Raw genomic sequence first — 15,255 nt, 5'->3', positions numbered from 1 at the left:
TCCGTCTACCAATATATTCACTATCCCTCCCCTGTTCATGACCCGACCATCTCAGTCTGGCTTCTCCGACCTTCTCTCCAGAACATCTAACATGTGTCGTTCCTCTGATGGACTCATTCCTGATCAAAGAGAACCTTAGCATCTTCATCTCTGCGACCCTTAGCTCTGCCTCCTGTCTTTTCCTCATTGTCACTGTTTCTGGGCCATACAGCATCACTGTTCTCACCACTATCTTGTGCACATTTCCTTTCATTCTGGCTGCTAACACATTTTACTTTGTAACTGTGAATTTGACAAATAAACCTTATCTTTTTTTCTACGGAGGTCATCCCATTCATGGCTAATTCTTGTCAAAATCTTCTCTGCGTGGCAAATAGACCTGATTTGAAGACTTTTCACCTCTTGAACGGATGGTGAAACATTTTATCTTTTATTCTACTTCTGCAACTCCAGCCGGCGAGATTATGATACATTAATCTGGATTTAGGGACTGTTGATGTTTGTCCATGCAGTTCAACAGAATTGACCATTTATTATCTATACAGCTTATTTTAACAGCGGTCATTGGGGAACAGCAGGGTTCACCCTGGACAAGTTAAGAATCCATCACACTCACACGTCTGGGGAAATTAAGGTCTCTTGTTAAACTACTGCATGTTTTTGGACTGCATGTGTGTGTGAGGACAACTGTAACTGCAGAACCCAGAGGAAACCCAAGCAGACACTGAAAACATAGGAGGCTCTACAATGAAACCTTCATGCTGTGAGTAGGGAGCGCTAACCCCGACACGCAGTACTACCCACAGCACAGATAGCAGCTTGCAATATAGAGTAAAGCACCTGAGAGGAATAAATGCGGTGTGGGCGAGTCTCATTCTATCCGTGGCTGACAGGAAGAAGATTGACAAACTGCTGAGGAAAGCTAGTTCTGTCTTGGGGATCGTGTGGATTCAGTATAGGTGGTGGGACACTTAAAAATATAAGCCCTACCTGTTTGCATATACTGTTAACACTGTTTCTTCTTAGTTTTTCTATTTTTGATAACTTTTCTTGCACTGTCCACTTTCTGCTGTGAGTGGTTGAAATTTCCCCACTGTGGGACAATTAAAGGGATAAGAATAAGAATAAGAACAACAATAATATAACAATAATATATATGATATATAACAATATATCATATATATAACAATAATAATAACAACGATATTCTATTATACGCTCGACTTAAACCGTCGCAGTCACACTTAGATACATCAAATCTCGTATAAACAGCATTTAAACATGGCAAGAATATTAAGAGAGCTGAATTATTTAAAAGTCAACAAAACAGCTTTTGCAAGGTTGTTACTAAAATAGGGTCAAAGCATTTCGCACACACACCTGCAGGCGGCGAAACCTTGGAATCCGCGGAGCCAACAGTTTCCGCTGCAGAAGAAAGAAGGTGTTGTATTTCAGAGAAGTAACTCACTCCACTCAAAGTAATAATCACAAAATAATGTTTGTTTGTTTTTTAAAAAAAAGCATCAAAAGGAAGTATTTTAGAAATTAAAGCCCACTGCAACTAATGAGTTGCATATCTGAAATGTTAAAGTCATGGAGGAGTCGAGCTGAAATGACTTTAAAAAAAAAGTCCCACAAAAAAGTGACAGAGTAAGCCCTCTCGCAATACGACCGTGCTAACCAAACAGTGTGACCCGTAAAGTTCCAATGACAGTCGCCTGCTTATGAACTCTGTCACGCTTCTAGCATCTTGACTATCGCGATATAAACAAGGTAAGCTTTGAAACATCTTCCGTCCGTGTTAGTTTATTTTCCTCCTGGCTGCCTTGCAGATCTCTCCGTGTGGGAAGCATAGCTCTGCTACATCAGGGCTAGCAAACAATAGCCTCCTGGAGTCAAATAGCGAACAAATCAAACGTGTAAATGCTTGCTGTCAGTTCTGTTATCTAGTCCCATTCTTCCCTTTTCACTAAATACAACCAATATCCACAGAGTATTAATCTTTTTTTAATAATATCCCAGTTATAGTATTCATTTTCCACATTTACATCATCGTTGGTGCGCATGCGCCAGCCTGCATGCTGCTCCTCCTCTCAGTTGCACAATTTCCTCCAGGGTCAATATAGTTTTTCTGATTCTGATATATATTTTCTCTGCACACCTTTTTCAGGTGTCCAGACCCGGCCAGTGAGGATGCCTGCCGGTGTGTCGTGGCCCCGCTACCTGAGGATGTTCGGGGCCAGTGTGTTGGCCATGTTTGCAGGAGCGCAGGTTGTCCACCAGTATTACCTGCCAGATCTGGTAAGGGAACAACATTGTGCTGTGTATTCTCACATAAAAGTCTTAAAATTAAGTCACCCCATTTAAGTAGCACAACGCTAGTTTTGTTTTCGTCTCTCCCACCCCCCCAGACAATACCAGACACCCCGCCAAAGCCCGGGGAGCTTCAGACAGAACTACGTGGTTACAAACTGAGAGAAGAAGCTGCCGCTGCTGCTGCTGCAAACCATCTCAATACAGACCAGAAACTGGAGTGATGCGAAAACAGAAATTGTGTTTGATGAATCTGGGTGATCGAACTGTCCGATTTGTAATCAAAGGATACGAGTGTGGGATTTTCTGCAGGACAACTCCAGGTTTGTGAGGTTCTTGCTCAGTGGCAGACATTGAGGACATTGCTTGTTTCCTCAGCAACTTCCGAAATAGGAAGTTTTGTCTAGATTTTATTCACACCTAAATTATATAAATACAAAAATGCAGATGAATTAAAAAGCTCAGTTGTCAAAAAGGTGGATCAAGACAGAGAGGTTGTTGCGAGTTTGCATTTAAGTCAGTTTGCTTCTGCCTCCTTTTGTTTGGCACACTATCTGCTTTAATCCAAGGCCTGATTAGATTTCAATGGTTAAAAGTTAATTCAAAACAGACATTTTCATTCACTAAATCTAATGGTGAATGACAATCTGATGACGGTTCCTGGATGGATAAGCAGATGTGTTTTGTGGAGATAGAGCGGCTTGTATCTATGTTCACTTTTGAATATTTATCTCGATACGTGTCATGAACATGAAAACTGTTGCAAAGTCACTATATATATTTTTGTAAAGAAAAATAAAATGTCCTCGTAAACCCCCCTGTACTTTTTAATTATTATTTCATGAGAAGTCCAAAGTGTAACACATTTTTAGAATACATGAATCATTGAGAAAACCTTCTGTGTCCAGTTTCTAAAATGTGAAGATCCTAGCGTAGAGAAAAAAGGAGCATACAATTATATTGGACTATGTCCTGATGATGCGGATCATTCTTATTTATTGTCAACATATATGTTGTATATTTAAACATGTAAATTTCCGGAAACACTGCGTGGGTACAGATGTCGCCTATTTACTGTCAAGCCGGAAAGAATAGCTCAACACCGGATGTCCCTCGCAACGCTTCCGGTTCGGTACCGTTTCAAAATAAGAGCGCGTCTTGTGTGTCAGCCGTGTAATCGTCTTTGAATGTCATGGCAACCAATTGAAAACAAGCGGTTGCTATGATACCAGAACTCGTGAAGATGGCGACGCAGCGGGAGCAGGAAGCCGCCGAATATGTTAAGAAACACAAAATAATGGAACTCATGGACAACCTTATCAGCATGCTCTTCTTCCACAGGCCAGGTGAGCGTCTTCACTTCCGGTTATTCACATTCAGTGACACGCTAATTAGCGTAAGGGCGGCTACGGTTAACAAACCGTACTAATCAATATTAAAACACAACTTACGGTTTTTCTCAGTTTACAAGCAACTAACTCTGTTAACTGAAGCGAAGGATGTCTTGAATGGCTATCTTAAAGGTATATTTTGTTATGTTTTGCCTACATTCGCCACTTACCACACAGACTTCATTGGCTTTGATCTCTTTGAACCAGATGTGACGTCACTCGTAGCCCCTCCCCCTTGAGCGTCAGGTGAGGGACATTGTCAGTGTAAACTTGGCTGATTGTTGTTTTTTTCTTTTTTGCGCTTTAGAAATTTAATAATTGCAGAATATTATACCATCATTTGAATGTCATCCAAAATTATGGTGCAAAAAAAATCAATTCATTATCTATTGAATTTTATACTGCTCAAGTCATGGAGGGGGCGGGGCCTGGAGCCTATTCCAGCTGTGATTGGGTGACGCTTGCCTGTCAATCGCAGGATGACATTTAATACCGATGGCTGGAATGCAAAACCTCCTATCTGAAAAAAAAAACTTTTTTTAGGGAATGAAAAAAAGTTTCATTTGATTATAGTATGGTCTTTGTTAAAGATATTCAAGAATATTCTATTGTTCACAGACTATATTTCTATGTTATAATTTAAAAATACATAGCATGTATTTTTACCACTGACAATGCAAAGAAGTGCTTTTTTTCCTCATTTTTTCTGCTTCATTGTGCACATAGGAGTTTTGTCATGTGACATTTATGTCAAAAGAAAGGGCGGGACTATCTTGCAGATAGGCTGAAAATGTGGAGCCATCCCATTTCTCACCATTCAATGCAAAAACCCCAAATCGAAAAAATTTGCAGATAGAAGGTTTTGCATTCCAGCCATCAATACAGCCATTCACACATCATATGGAGACATAACCATTCATAAAGTGTCTGTTTTTGTGGCCTCCACCACGGGACCGGATTTTGTTGTGTTCAGATGTGATCCAAGAAAAACGTCCAAGCTGGCAGGAACTGATCAGGCAATGAGTGGTTTATTAGAGGTCAAGAAATACCACTAACGCGATATACCAGGCCCGAATGAATGTCACCCCGAGGGGATCGTTTGTCTTCCCTGGACATCCGCTGAGGTGCATCCGGTCGGATGTGCAGATGAGGAAGATTCGGCCCCGCTCGGAGGGACAATGGGTGATTTATACCGCTATCTCAATGGTCAAGGTTACTTCCCAGTAAGTTGTTTTTCACACTCTTCGGAAGTGGGCAGCCAGGTGTCCCAGGCTGCATCTTGGACTGGACCTTGGGATACGTCATCGATAGTGCGCGGGGGATGTTAGTGAAAAAATACAGTTGGGTGAACGCATCACGTGACGCGTTCCCGCGCGTGAATTTTGACAAAACATTTTGCTTTTTGGTTGATTTTTTTTACTATTTCAGTCACTGCAACTTTGAAATACTTGTTAGACACACAGTGGTTGGACAGTGTTGAATGGCCGTCCTTGTATTTGATGATGATCCTTTGTTGGCTGTTCTTCAGAGAATCCCAGAGAGTTCCTCATCGAGAAGCTGGAACAGCTGAAGATTTCCAAACAGAATGGCGTTCAAGGGCCAACCCTGTTCAACGAATCCAACCTGGATGCGGTTCTTCGGATACTGGACCCCGCCAATCAAAAATACATCACTTTTGCGCAATACAAACATGGCAAGTACACAACATGGACACCTAGGCTTTCTACACACGTTTGATTCTACAGCGTATATTTCTTTATAAGTCAGTTGCTGTTTTCTGTCCTATTTCCGTTTTTTATCATATCTTTTTTCTGATAAGAATATTTCTCCCCCACAGCTCTGAACACACTTGGCATTAAAGACATAAACGAATGTCCTGATGGCATCAACGAAGACAGAATATCTTACGAGACGTTCAGAGCAGAAGCGTAAGAGGGCTCGACGATTCTCGAAATACACCGTTCAATACGCTCTCCGTTTTTTTTAACAGACCACGCAATTTCATGAACATGAACTTGTCTTTGTTTTTGCAGGATGCTGGGCCTGCACAGATGCTCGACTACATATGAAGTTTGAACGTCTGACTCAAGAGGACGTACTCGGTTTACTATACGTTGGTTGAGGTTGCATTGCCGAGCGTTAAGAGTTCCTGCTTTTTCAGTTTTTAAGAATTGACATTTACACCATTATCATTAATTCATTAAATGATGTTGAATCCCACGTTTCATGCAAATTCACATTTCCATACAATCTTGATCCTCTGCTGAGTTTATCTTTTATACAGGAAGACCTATGCGCCATGCGTTTGGTATGAAGTCAGAAAGCATAAAAGTATAAAGGCACGGCATGTCTTATGACAGCAGGCTCACCCACTATGATCTACGTCTGTGATCTGTCTAATCTACGGCTATAATTGCATCTAGAATCTAAGTCTTAAACCAATCAGATAACATGCAAACTTAACACAGAAAGACCCCCAGTCGGAATCCAACCAGGGACCTCCTTGCTGTGACCTTAAATGTGTGAGAATGGATCTATATAGTTAGGTTTAATCCTTGAGTTAAAAATCTCTGCACTTGTGCATCCAGGATATCAGAACAGTTTATTGAAAACATTTCAGAGATACAAAAACTGATCACTGTCACAAAGCCCCCAGAGGGATATGCTGATATGAAGGCGTAACAGTTGGGATTGTTCGTTTTTTGGCTAATCTTCAGTTTTTTTGCACACACAGGGATCAGGTGATTTTAACAGGAAGGAAACAATTCCGTATTTGGATTTGGGATGAGTTAGCGGGAAATTGATTTTCCAAAGCGCAGAAGTGATACAACAAAGGCTTCTTATGGTCACCTAGAGTTACATGTAAATTTCCATTAGATAATACAAAGAAAGCTCTGTGAGATGTTACAGTGAATCAGTTCCCTGTTGTGGTCAGTCCCAGGCGCTGCTCTGCAGAACGGAGTCGAACTCCATGCAGAACTCGGCGAAATTCTCGTAGCTGTCGGAGAGCAACAGGAGCACCAGGCACGTATTCGCCATGGGTCTCCTTGAGAAACTGGTCTGAACTCTGAACCCTACCTGGATGGCGCTGCATACCAACAAATCGGAGCCTGTGCAGAACTTCAAAAATATCCCCAGCTTCTCCTCGTTCATCTCCAGGACGTATCTCCACAGATGCTGCGCTACCTCGGCCTCCGTGGATGTCATGGAGGAAGGAAGTCGCAATATCCCTACTACATTGTACGGAGTGGGTTTGAGGTCATTGTACATCTTGGTCAGGTCACAGGAGCTGAGGGGTATCTTGGTCTTCATAACGTTCCTCCAGCAGTCGATAACAAACATTGGTTTTTGCACAAGTTCCTTGTGAGAAATTTCTTCCAAGATCCTTGGAAGATTCCTGGCGGTGAACTTCCGACGGCATTCGTATTTGTCGAGCACCTGCAGAAGCTCGTCGTCGTCGACTGTGGCGAAATCATTTAGCGCACGCTTAAGGACATCTTGCTCTTGATTGGTCAAAAACTGAAGAAAGCTCGCCGTCAGGTCGCTGTGCACCTCCCCGAAAAGCATTTTCTCGAGAAAAGGTTGGGCCAGTTTGATTGGCAAATACCCGCAGTCATAAAACCCTTTCAGGAGAATTCTCCCGATGGCTCTCCACATGTCTGCGCTCATATCGTGTCTGAGGAAGGGCACCTTCAGAGTTCTTCCCGCCGTGCAGTGGTCATAAAACTCGGCCCAGAAGCGGCTGTAGACCTCCCTGACCATGCCGGGCCCACGGCTGTTTTGAACCAAATTGTCAGTTGGAATGAACACGATATTCAGGGTTTTGGTCAAAATCTCAGGGTCTTGGAACACCTCTACCATCGCAGTGAAGGGGCTCAAGTCATCAAAGACCAGCGTCGACGCTTTCTGGTTGAAGTGCAAAAGGTTCCCGCCTATTATCGTAAATGCCGACCGGTGTTTTGAGAGAGGGGTTTCCCTTGCCTGTTTGTGCTTCCGTAGCAATTCATAAAGCCCCACCTTCGGCTTCTTCGGCCCAGACCAGATCTTCATCAACCCTTCCTTGTCTTTATCTGTCAACTGAGGATCCAGAGGGGACAATCGGTGAAAGAATTGGAAGGAGAGATGACTGGGTTAATTTTCAATATAGTCATACAAATGAGGATTTAAATCAATAAATAGAAGTGCTTAAATGATGCAAATATATTTCTACAAATAGTTTTAGCTACAAATAGAAGTGAACAGGTTGATCTCTTTTCCTACGCACAGCCTTTGTCGCCCGGAAGACGTCGATGAACTTCTCAGGGGCTCCTTGATTTCTCAAAAAATTCACAAAATCGGGGGATTTCTCTGCCATCGTGGACCTGCCAAGTAGTACAAAATCGTGAAAACCAACTTTGTGTAGATCTAATCTGACTATTTTAACCAAACCGGTTGCTTACATATTTGACAAACTGTAGAATGAGCTTCCTCCTCTGCCTTCACCAGCTTTTGCTGTCTTGTCTGTGGAGATGCTTTTGCGTATATCACATCGCTGTCATGGTATTCCTTTAGACTTCTCCATGACATCACAATTTCTTAGTTCCTGCCTTTCTGACATCACAGCTCTTCCTTCATCTTCTTTGTTCTTTTTCTGCTGCTCCCTTCAAGGGTTGCGACAGCCAATCATGTTCCTCCATCTAACCCTATTCTCTGTATCCCACTAACTTCCAAACAAGGAAAGACTTGAGACACTTTTTTTTTTTTCCAAAATCCATCACCACCCTGAACTTTCACATGCAATGTACACTACACTCATGCCAATAACTGATGTAGTACCTGATAAATCATGTCCAATACTTTTTAAATTTTTTTCATCTCCACTGTTTGCAGCAGGGATTGCCGAGGTAAATCTCATGCCAATCAGTCTGTCATCAATCCCCTCGACGGCACTTACCAGTTGATTGAAATACAGTAGTTCCTCGCTGTATCGCAGTATAACTTTCACGGTCTCACTGTATCGCGGTACAATTTTACATAGCTGATTTTTCGCTATACCATGGATTTTTGTGGCGAAAAGTACCTAACATCCTCCTCTTGCTTTACCTCCATAGCCTCATCGATCTCAGGTCCCACTTATTCACATGTATTCTGTCTTGCTGCAACTCACCTGTCCTCTCCTTTCAATGGCGTACCTCTCTCTCACTCGAGATTAGTGTCATCTGTAAACATGGTCAATGGAGATTCCTTTCTAACCTCATCTGTCAGCCTGTCCGTCACCACTGCAAATGAGATTGGGCTCAGAGGAGATCCCCAACGCACTCCAACCTCCAAATTGAACTCCTATGTCACACCTACAGCACACCTCACCGATGTCTCACATGACCTGCACCAGCCTAAGACTTCTCTGGCCCTCCAGACTCCCTCACACTTTTTTTTTATTATTTTTTTTTATACTGTTTATACAATTTCCTACTATTATTTATTATTCTTATTTTTTACGGCACAACAATTTCCTTCGGGATAAATAAAGTTGTTGTTCTTCTTCTTTTTCTTCTTCTTCTTCTTAAACATCATACTCCACTTAACCTGCTAAAAATGCGTGCTTGCAGATTCATATGGCTTTGCAATTGTCATATTTGATTGCGAAAAGCAATACAATTTAAAAAAATTGTCCAAAGTTCACTTCAACTACACGGCTGATTAAAGCTTGAAACCCTTAACGGTTGAACTTAATGTTTAAAATATGCCTATACATGATACATGATGTGTCAAGATGTTTTGGAAAAGATTCCCTTAACAGCATCACATATCAAACCTCTCTCCATATTTAGCCATCCACTCATTTAAGTCATAGCAGGAACACACAAACTGGACCTCGCTATTGCTAGAAGTAGGATAAGTAGCGTCTTCAGACAGTTTATTTCAACATATGACATTTTGAGACATTAATTTGTTGAGGTGAATTCTATTTCTAAACACGTGAAGTTAGCTTTATGCTACATTTTATCTTCTAACTAAAGGGAATTAATGAGCACTGATTTAAGCATGATACTCTTACATACAGTAAACTCATGAATTCTACCACAGGCCTGCTAATATTTCCTGCTAATATTTCCAGCCTAATGTTAGATTGGTGAGTCTTAGGAAGTTATAGAAGTGAATGAATGATCACCTCAGAGGTGATCATTCATGCTAATACGTTGTTAACAATGAATGACACTGGATATGCTCTTTATTTGAAAACACTGACGGAAATATTAAATTACTGTTTCAGCATCAACTCACACATCAGATGAATTTGAATAATTAACTATTAGCCACATTTGAAGCCACAAACCCCATAAAATGACCGGTTTGACCCTTCTAAGTTGCTTCGCCTGGTCTAAGAAGACGTCGAAACTTCTCGAAGATTAAATTACTTCATAAATCATGCGAAAGACGACGGAGGTCCGTAGTGCGCATGCGTAATGGACCCCTCCTTTCCCCGCAACCCGGAAAACCATCTACGGCCCCCTCCCGTGGAAATCTGGGGCGGGCCCCGCCTCCGGAAGTCTTCGACCACTTCGAGAGCACGCGCGCGTTATCCGATCAACGATTGGGCGGACACGCTTAGTGGGCGTGGCCAGACACGGGAAATGACATGGCCGCCTCCTTCCACGGAGCCTAGTCGCTTTCCCCCCCGCCCCCCCACCGATTGCTCGTAGGTTAACTTCTGTCCCTCCTTTACCCCCGGAAAAAAAAAACCTCTGCTTAGTCTTTGCCGGGATAGCGTCCTGCGGAGCTCAGCATGGGCACCGTCCATGCCAGGGTAAGAAAAAGTCCGGGACTATAGCTGACGGTCGCTGTTAGTTTGACCTCCCCCCCTTGTGTTGAATGAGTCGACGCTATTGACAGCAGGCTGGAGGGCAAAGGCCCGGACACGCTGCACACTCTTTACATTCTGCGACACGTAAAGCTTACAAAAAAAAACAATACTCATGTTATTACCGGGTTTGCGATCCTCCGTGCGATCCCTCCATCGGTGCGAGTTCAATTAAAAAAAAAAAACCTTTCTGCAGGGTTAATTGTACCCCAAACACTCCCTCTATTTAGCTACGGTAACCCGCACATTTTAAAAACTCATCTTTGTGTGTGTGTGTGTGTGTGTGTGTGTGTGTGTGTGTGTGTGTTTACAGAAACCCGAATGATAGATTAGCACAAATGAAATGTCCATTCCGTTGATATCTTTAACATTCTGGCTTCTCCTCATCTCGCACACTGAGATTAGTTTAAATTCTATTCTCATAACACATGTGTAAGTACAAGGCAATGAATTACAGTTTAGCAACAAAACCAGAAATGCAAAAAAGCAGCATGTGCAAATATCAAAAAATGAATTTACAGTATGTCTGTGGTATATTATGTCAATAGTTTACAGTGATTTGCAGATAGGGTACCATGAAAATTTTATACAGATGGATATGTGCATTATGATTTAGTTGACTATAGACAGGAAAACATAAATAAATATGTAGCTGTCTAGGATGTATTACTTAACTATTGTCATATTGTGTGGTGGCGTGTATGTGCAGGGCAGTCCAGTAGTATAGCTGTAGTGAGCCAGTATCTTACACATTTTGCCATCCCACCATATCCTATTGTTGTTACCCCCCTCCTCCATTTATATAATCCAGATCTCTTTTTAATCTTAATTGACACAAATTTCTTAGTTAATTACAGGTTGATTAATTAATGCATTGAAGAAGTGAACTCATCACAGAACAAGCAAATTTCAAATGACTTCTTCCTTGCCAGGAACCTGTTGTAGTAGATCCGCTGTGATTCCTGTCCTCAGTGTTTGTGTTCTGACCCTGTGCCACAGAGCCTGGACCCTCTCCCCATGCACGGGCCGGAGCTGGGGGTTCACGCCGACGACATCGAGGCTCCAGACATGGAGCCGGAGCCGAAGCAGGAAGTTCTAGAAAACAAGGACGTAAGATTATCGTTAACCGTGTCCGTCCCACATGGACGGGCGACATTCGTCTCATTTTCCTCCGCGATGTGATCGGTTGTGTGCGACTTTCAGGTCATAGTTCAGCGGGTGCACGTAGATGGGCTCGGGCGAACCAAGGAGGACCTGCTGTCCTACGAGATTGCAGAGGTGTTCCGCGCGAGGAATTTAATCGACGTAGGTACATGTGGACACGCGAAGCCAAACTCTGTCCAAGTTCCACCTTGAGACGCGACGGAGTGTATTTGTGTTGTTTCAGGTGATGAAGAAGTCTCACGAAGCCCGACAGAAGCTGCTCCGTCTCGGTATCTTCAGAAAAGTCGAAGTTGTCATTGACACCTCCAGAGGTACGACTGTTGGGGCGCGTTGTAAAAACCGTCACGGAAAATCGGAAAGATCCTCCAACCGCGTATAATCGTCCGATGTCCGTGAACCCAGGTGAGGACGCTCTCCCCAACGGCCTGGACGTGACCTTCGAGGTCACCGAGCTGCGACGGATGACGGGCAGCTACAACACGATGGTGGGAAACAACGAGGGGAGTATGGTGAGTGTCGGGACCTGGGCCTGCGGATCGCAGAACAAAAGTGAAAGTGAAAGTAAAAGCCCACAATTGGGCACATCCACTGTAATTCCAGGTACTAGGGCTGAAGTTGCCCAACGTGTTCGGCCGCGCGGAGAAACTCACCTTCCAGTTCTCCTACGGCACGAAGGAGACCTCTTACGGCCTGTCCTTCTTCAAACCCCAGCCGGGGAACTACGAACGCAAGTAAGATCGTCGACCCTGGCGCCGCAACACCACCGTCTACACGCCGAGTACGAACGTAATCTGATCCGACTATTTCCAGCATCACCCTCAATGCCTACAAAGTAACGGGACAGTTTCCGTGGAGTTCTCTGCGGGAGACGGATCGGGGCGTCTCGGCAGAGCTGAGCGTAAGTACCCTCCCTCCGCTTCTCTCCCAAAAAGACCTTCTTATATTTAATGACATGTATGAACCGCAGTTCCCCCTGTGGAAGACCAGCCAAACCCTGAAGTGGGAGGGTGTGTGGAGGGAGCTGGGCTGCCTGGCTCGCACCGCCTCCTTCGCCATCCGGGAGGAAAGCGGACACTCCCTCAAGTCGTCGCTCTCAGTGCGTGCCGCTCGTTCGCTCTCCGCCGCTCCCGGTCACTTTCGACCGATCGCTCGCTACGCATTTACCAATAACGCCGGGCAGTGATGGGAAAAATCGTTGGTTCTCCTTAGCACGCCATGGTCGTCGATACCAGGAACTCCTCCATCCTCCCCAGGAAAGGTGGCTTGTTGAAGATCCATCAGGTCAGCGCTCCATCCTTTTAGCCCGTGTGGAAAGATCTCCGCCCGCAACTGAGCATTCTTTTGTGTTGCCGTTGCGCAGGAGCTTGCCGGTTACACCGGCGGGGACGCCAGCTTCCTGAAGGAGGACTTCGAGATCCAGCTGAACAAAACGCTCTTCTGGGATTCTGTGAGTTCCTGAATTTCTGCTCTCTTTGCTCAAGACCAGGCTACAAACTTTTCTTTTTGAGAGAGCTTTTAGTTAGCGCTGGGCTGCTACTTATCCTGCCATAGGCTTAACATAAACTTTCTGCACCTCCTATCTCTTCATCTTTACACGATGGTAAAACCTACTATCTTCCCCTGAACCCCCGAGATCTCTCATTTTGGAGGTGGCTTGATCTACTGTGGTGATCCTGCCAGGCGCCCACCATTGTTCTTTATTTTATGAACACGAACATTAGCGTTATTAATGTATCAGCGATTAGCATGTAACTGTTAGCGCTACTGTTATTGTTAGTAAGAAATCACTTCATGGAGGGGAACGTCGGGTTTTGCTCGACGCTCGACAACTGGGTCTGGATTTGGCACCGTATAGATAAAATCTGACTCCGCTTTCGCCTCCAGGTCCTGTCCGCCTCCATGTGGGGAGGTTTGCTCCTGCCCATTGGTGACAAGCCCACATGCATCGCGGACAGGTGGGAGTAATTCGCCGCTTCTCTCCTCGACAAAAAAAGCGAGCGGGTCTCGTTGTCCGAGCCCACCTAGAATAACAAGCTCAGAATCGGCAGGAAACAAAGGGACCTGCGTTCTTTAAACCTCAAGGGGGGGTCTTGTGTTGAAGGTTCTACCTGGGCGGCCCCACCAGCATCAGAGGGTTCAGCATGTACAGCATGGGCCCTCAGAGCGAAGGTGAGATGTTGACGTCTCACTCGATTACCGCCGTGACGTTAAGATTGTTAACCTTCCATGTGCTGCCATAACTGGCGTGGCAGGAGATTACCTGGGCGGAGAAGCCTACTGGGCCGGGGGTCTCCATCTCTACACGCCCCTGCCCTTCAGGCCAGGCAGAGGGGGCTTTGGCGACCTCTTCCGAACGCACTTCTTCCTCAACGCCGGAAACCTGTGTAACCTCAACTACGGTGAGTCCGCAGCAACAAGACCAGAAGGGGTCCATGTGGACGATAGGTTTTACAAAGAATAAGCGACATAAATCCCCTCCGATGTTTCCACACAGGGGAGGGGCCTCGAGCGCATCTGAAAAGACTGGCGGAGTGCATCCGCTGGTCGTACGGCCTGGGCCTTGTGCTGCGTCTGGGCAACATCGCCAGGCTAGAGCTGAATTACTGCATCCCCATGGGGGTCCAGAGCGGAGACAGGTACGGGACGGGCAGCTGAGATCTGCTCGGTTCGAGCCGTAATTCGTTTCAAAAGACATCCAACACACACTAGTCAATTGCAGAAACAGCAGCTCGCGCTAAACCCAGAACTTGCCCACGAAGGGATGTGGCTCATGGGCTAAATCGGCTAATTTTAGCATTAAACCCATAAATCTATTCTTCAAATTGTGATATAAATCCTTGAGGAAGAGTCCTTTTTGTCCCAACGGCAGATGTCTTACTTGCTGACACTATGAATTCTTGAATTGATTCAGCTTGTGTGTGTTTTTATTGTGTCAGTCCTAAGTCACCAATCATAACTAACCAGTCCAGTCTCTTTATAGGTCCTGAGAATCTCCTTTGTGACATCATTTCCCCCCCAACTCATACCACATCCTTTTCATGTCCACCAAACTGATTTTTTTTTTCTCTCCCCTCCTCTTTTCAGGATATGCGATGGATTTCAGTTCGGAGCAGGGATCAGATTCTTGTGAAAAACACTCCCCGTTTCAGCGCAAGACACAGAAACCTGACATTGAAACCTAAACTGCGTGTACAGAACTATGATTGCTACTTATTTAGTCAATAAATGTGTTTCAACTGACTCTTTGTCTTCTATCCTGAGAATTACTGTAAGGTCATTTTGCAACAGTTATTAAGAATTTTGTCTTTGGAACACCAAATTAACAGTATAACTTCGACATTCTGTGGAAAAGTGATAAAAAAGTTACGTTAACATGATTATGGCAGCAGAGCTATGCCTCTTGGGAGGACGGGATCACAATTCCAGTAGGATTACCTCTTCAGGTGATGGACCACCTTGCTTCACAGTAAACTCATTTAAGGCGAACGTCAATAGTCCAGTCTGATGAAGAAGTCCAGTTGCAGACTTTTACCTTTTCCACACTAT

General features: G+C 44.3%; 4 protein-coding genes across 5 annotated transcripts; 3 read left to right on the top strand and 1 right to left on the bottom strand.

Moving 5' to 3' along the window:
• Nucleotides 1-1,665: 1,665 nt before the first annotated feature.
• Nucleotides 1,666-3,126, top strand: uqcc6 (ubiquinol-cytochrome c reductase complex assembly factor 6). Its single transcript, XM_086148760.1, has 3 exons — nucleotides 1,666-1,773; nucleotides 2,171-2,301; nucleotides 2,412-3,126. The coding sequence occupies exons 2-3, from the start codon at nucleotides 2,194-2,196 to the stop codon at nucleotides 2,535-2,537; spliced, it is 234 nt and encodes a 77-aa protein (XP_086004886.1). The 5' UTR covers nucleotides 1,666-1,773; nucleotides 2,171-2,193; the 3' UTR covers nucleotides 2,538-3,126.
• Nucleotides 3,127-3,524: 398 nt separating this feature from the next.
• On the top strand, nucleotides 3,525-5,914 carry efcab10 (EF-hand calcium binding domain 10). The gene is made up of 4 exons (XM_086148759.1): nucleotides 3,525-3,659; nucleotides 5,233-5,397; nucleotides 5,542-5,632; nucleotides 5,738-5,914. Exons 1-4 carry the CDS (start codon nucleotides 3,536-3,538, stop codon nucleotides 5,778-5,780), a joined length of 423 nt encoding a protein of 140 aa, XP_086004885.1. The 5' UTR covers nucleotides 3,525-3,535; the 3' UTR covers nucleotides 5,781-5,914.
• Nucleotides 5,915-6,635: 721 nt separating this feature from the next.
• Nucleotides 6,636-7,565, bottom strand: LOC147232362 (uncharacterized). The gene has a single exon (XM_086148917.1). The coding sequence runs from the start codon at nucleotides 7,563-7,565 to the stop codon at nucleotides 6,636-6,638; it is 930 nt and encodes a 309-aa protein (XP_086005043.1).
• A 2,732-nt stretch (nucleotides 7,566-10,297) lies between these two features.
• Nucleotides 10,298-14,949, top strand: samm50 (SAMM50 sorting and assembly machinery component). 2 transcript variants are annotated; one of them, XM_086148758.1, is made up of 15 exons: nucleotides 10,298-10,491; nucleotides 11,545-11,655; nucleotides 11,749-11,850; nucleotides 11,933-12,020; nucleotides 12,112-12,218; nucleotides 12,310-12,440; nucleotides 12,520-12,607; nucleotides 12,677-12,805; nucleotides 12,919-12,990; nucleotides 13,070-13,156; nucleotides 13,594-13,664; nucleotides 13,811-13,878; nucleotides 13,962-14,108; nucleotides 14,204-14,345; nucleotides 14,794-14,949. In XM_086148758.1, the coding sequence occupies exons 1-15, from the start codon at nucleotides 10,471-10,473 to the stop codon at nucleotides 14,837-14,839; spliced, it is 1,410 nt and encodes a 469-aa protein (XP_086004884.1). In that variant the 5' UTR covers nucleotides 10,298-10,470; the 3' UTR covers nucleotides 14,840-14,949. The 2 variants fall into 2 exon arrangements, with proteins under 2 accessions (XP_086004884.1, XP_086004883.1); XM_086148757.1 differs by having other exon boundaries at nucleotides 13,811-13,879; nucleotides 13,954-14,108.
• Nucleotides 14,950-15,255: the final 306 nt, after the last annotated feature.

Source organism: Fistularia commersonii, chromosome 7 (genome assembly GCF_037954325.1).
Source record: "Fistularia commersonii isolate RoL2024-O1a breed Wild chromosome 7, RoL_Fcom_v1.0, whole genome shotgun sequence".
Lineage (NCBI taxonomy): Eukaryota > Metazoa > Chordata > Actinopteri > Syngnathiformes > Fistulariidae > Fistularia > Fistularia commersonii.
Note: the sequence above shows the minus strand (reverse complement) of the source record. Positions and strands in the feature narration are given on the sequence as shown.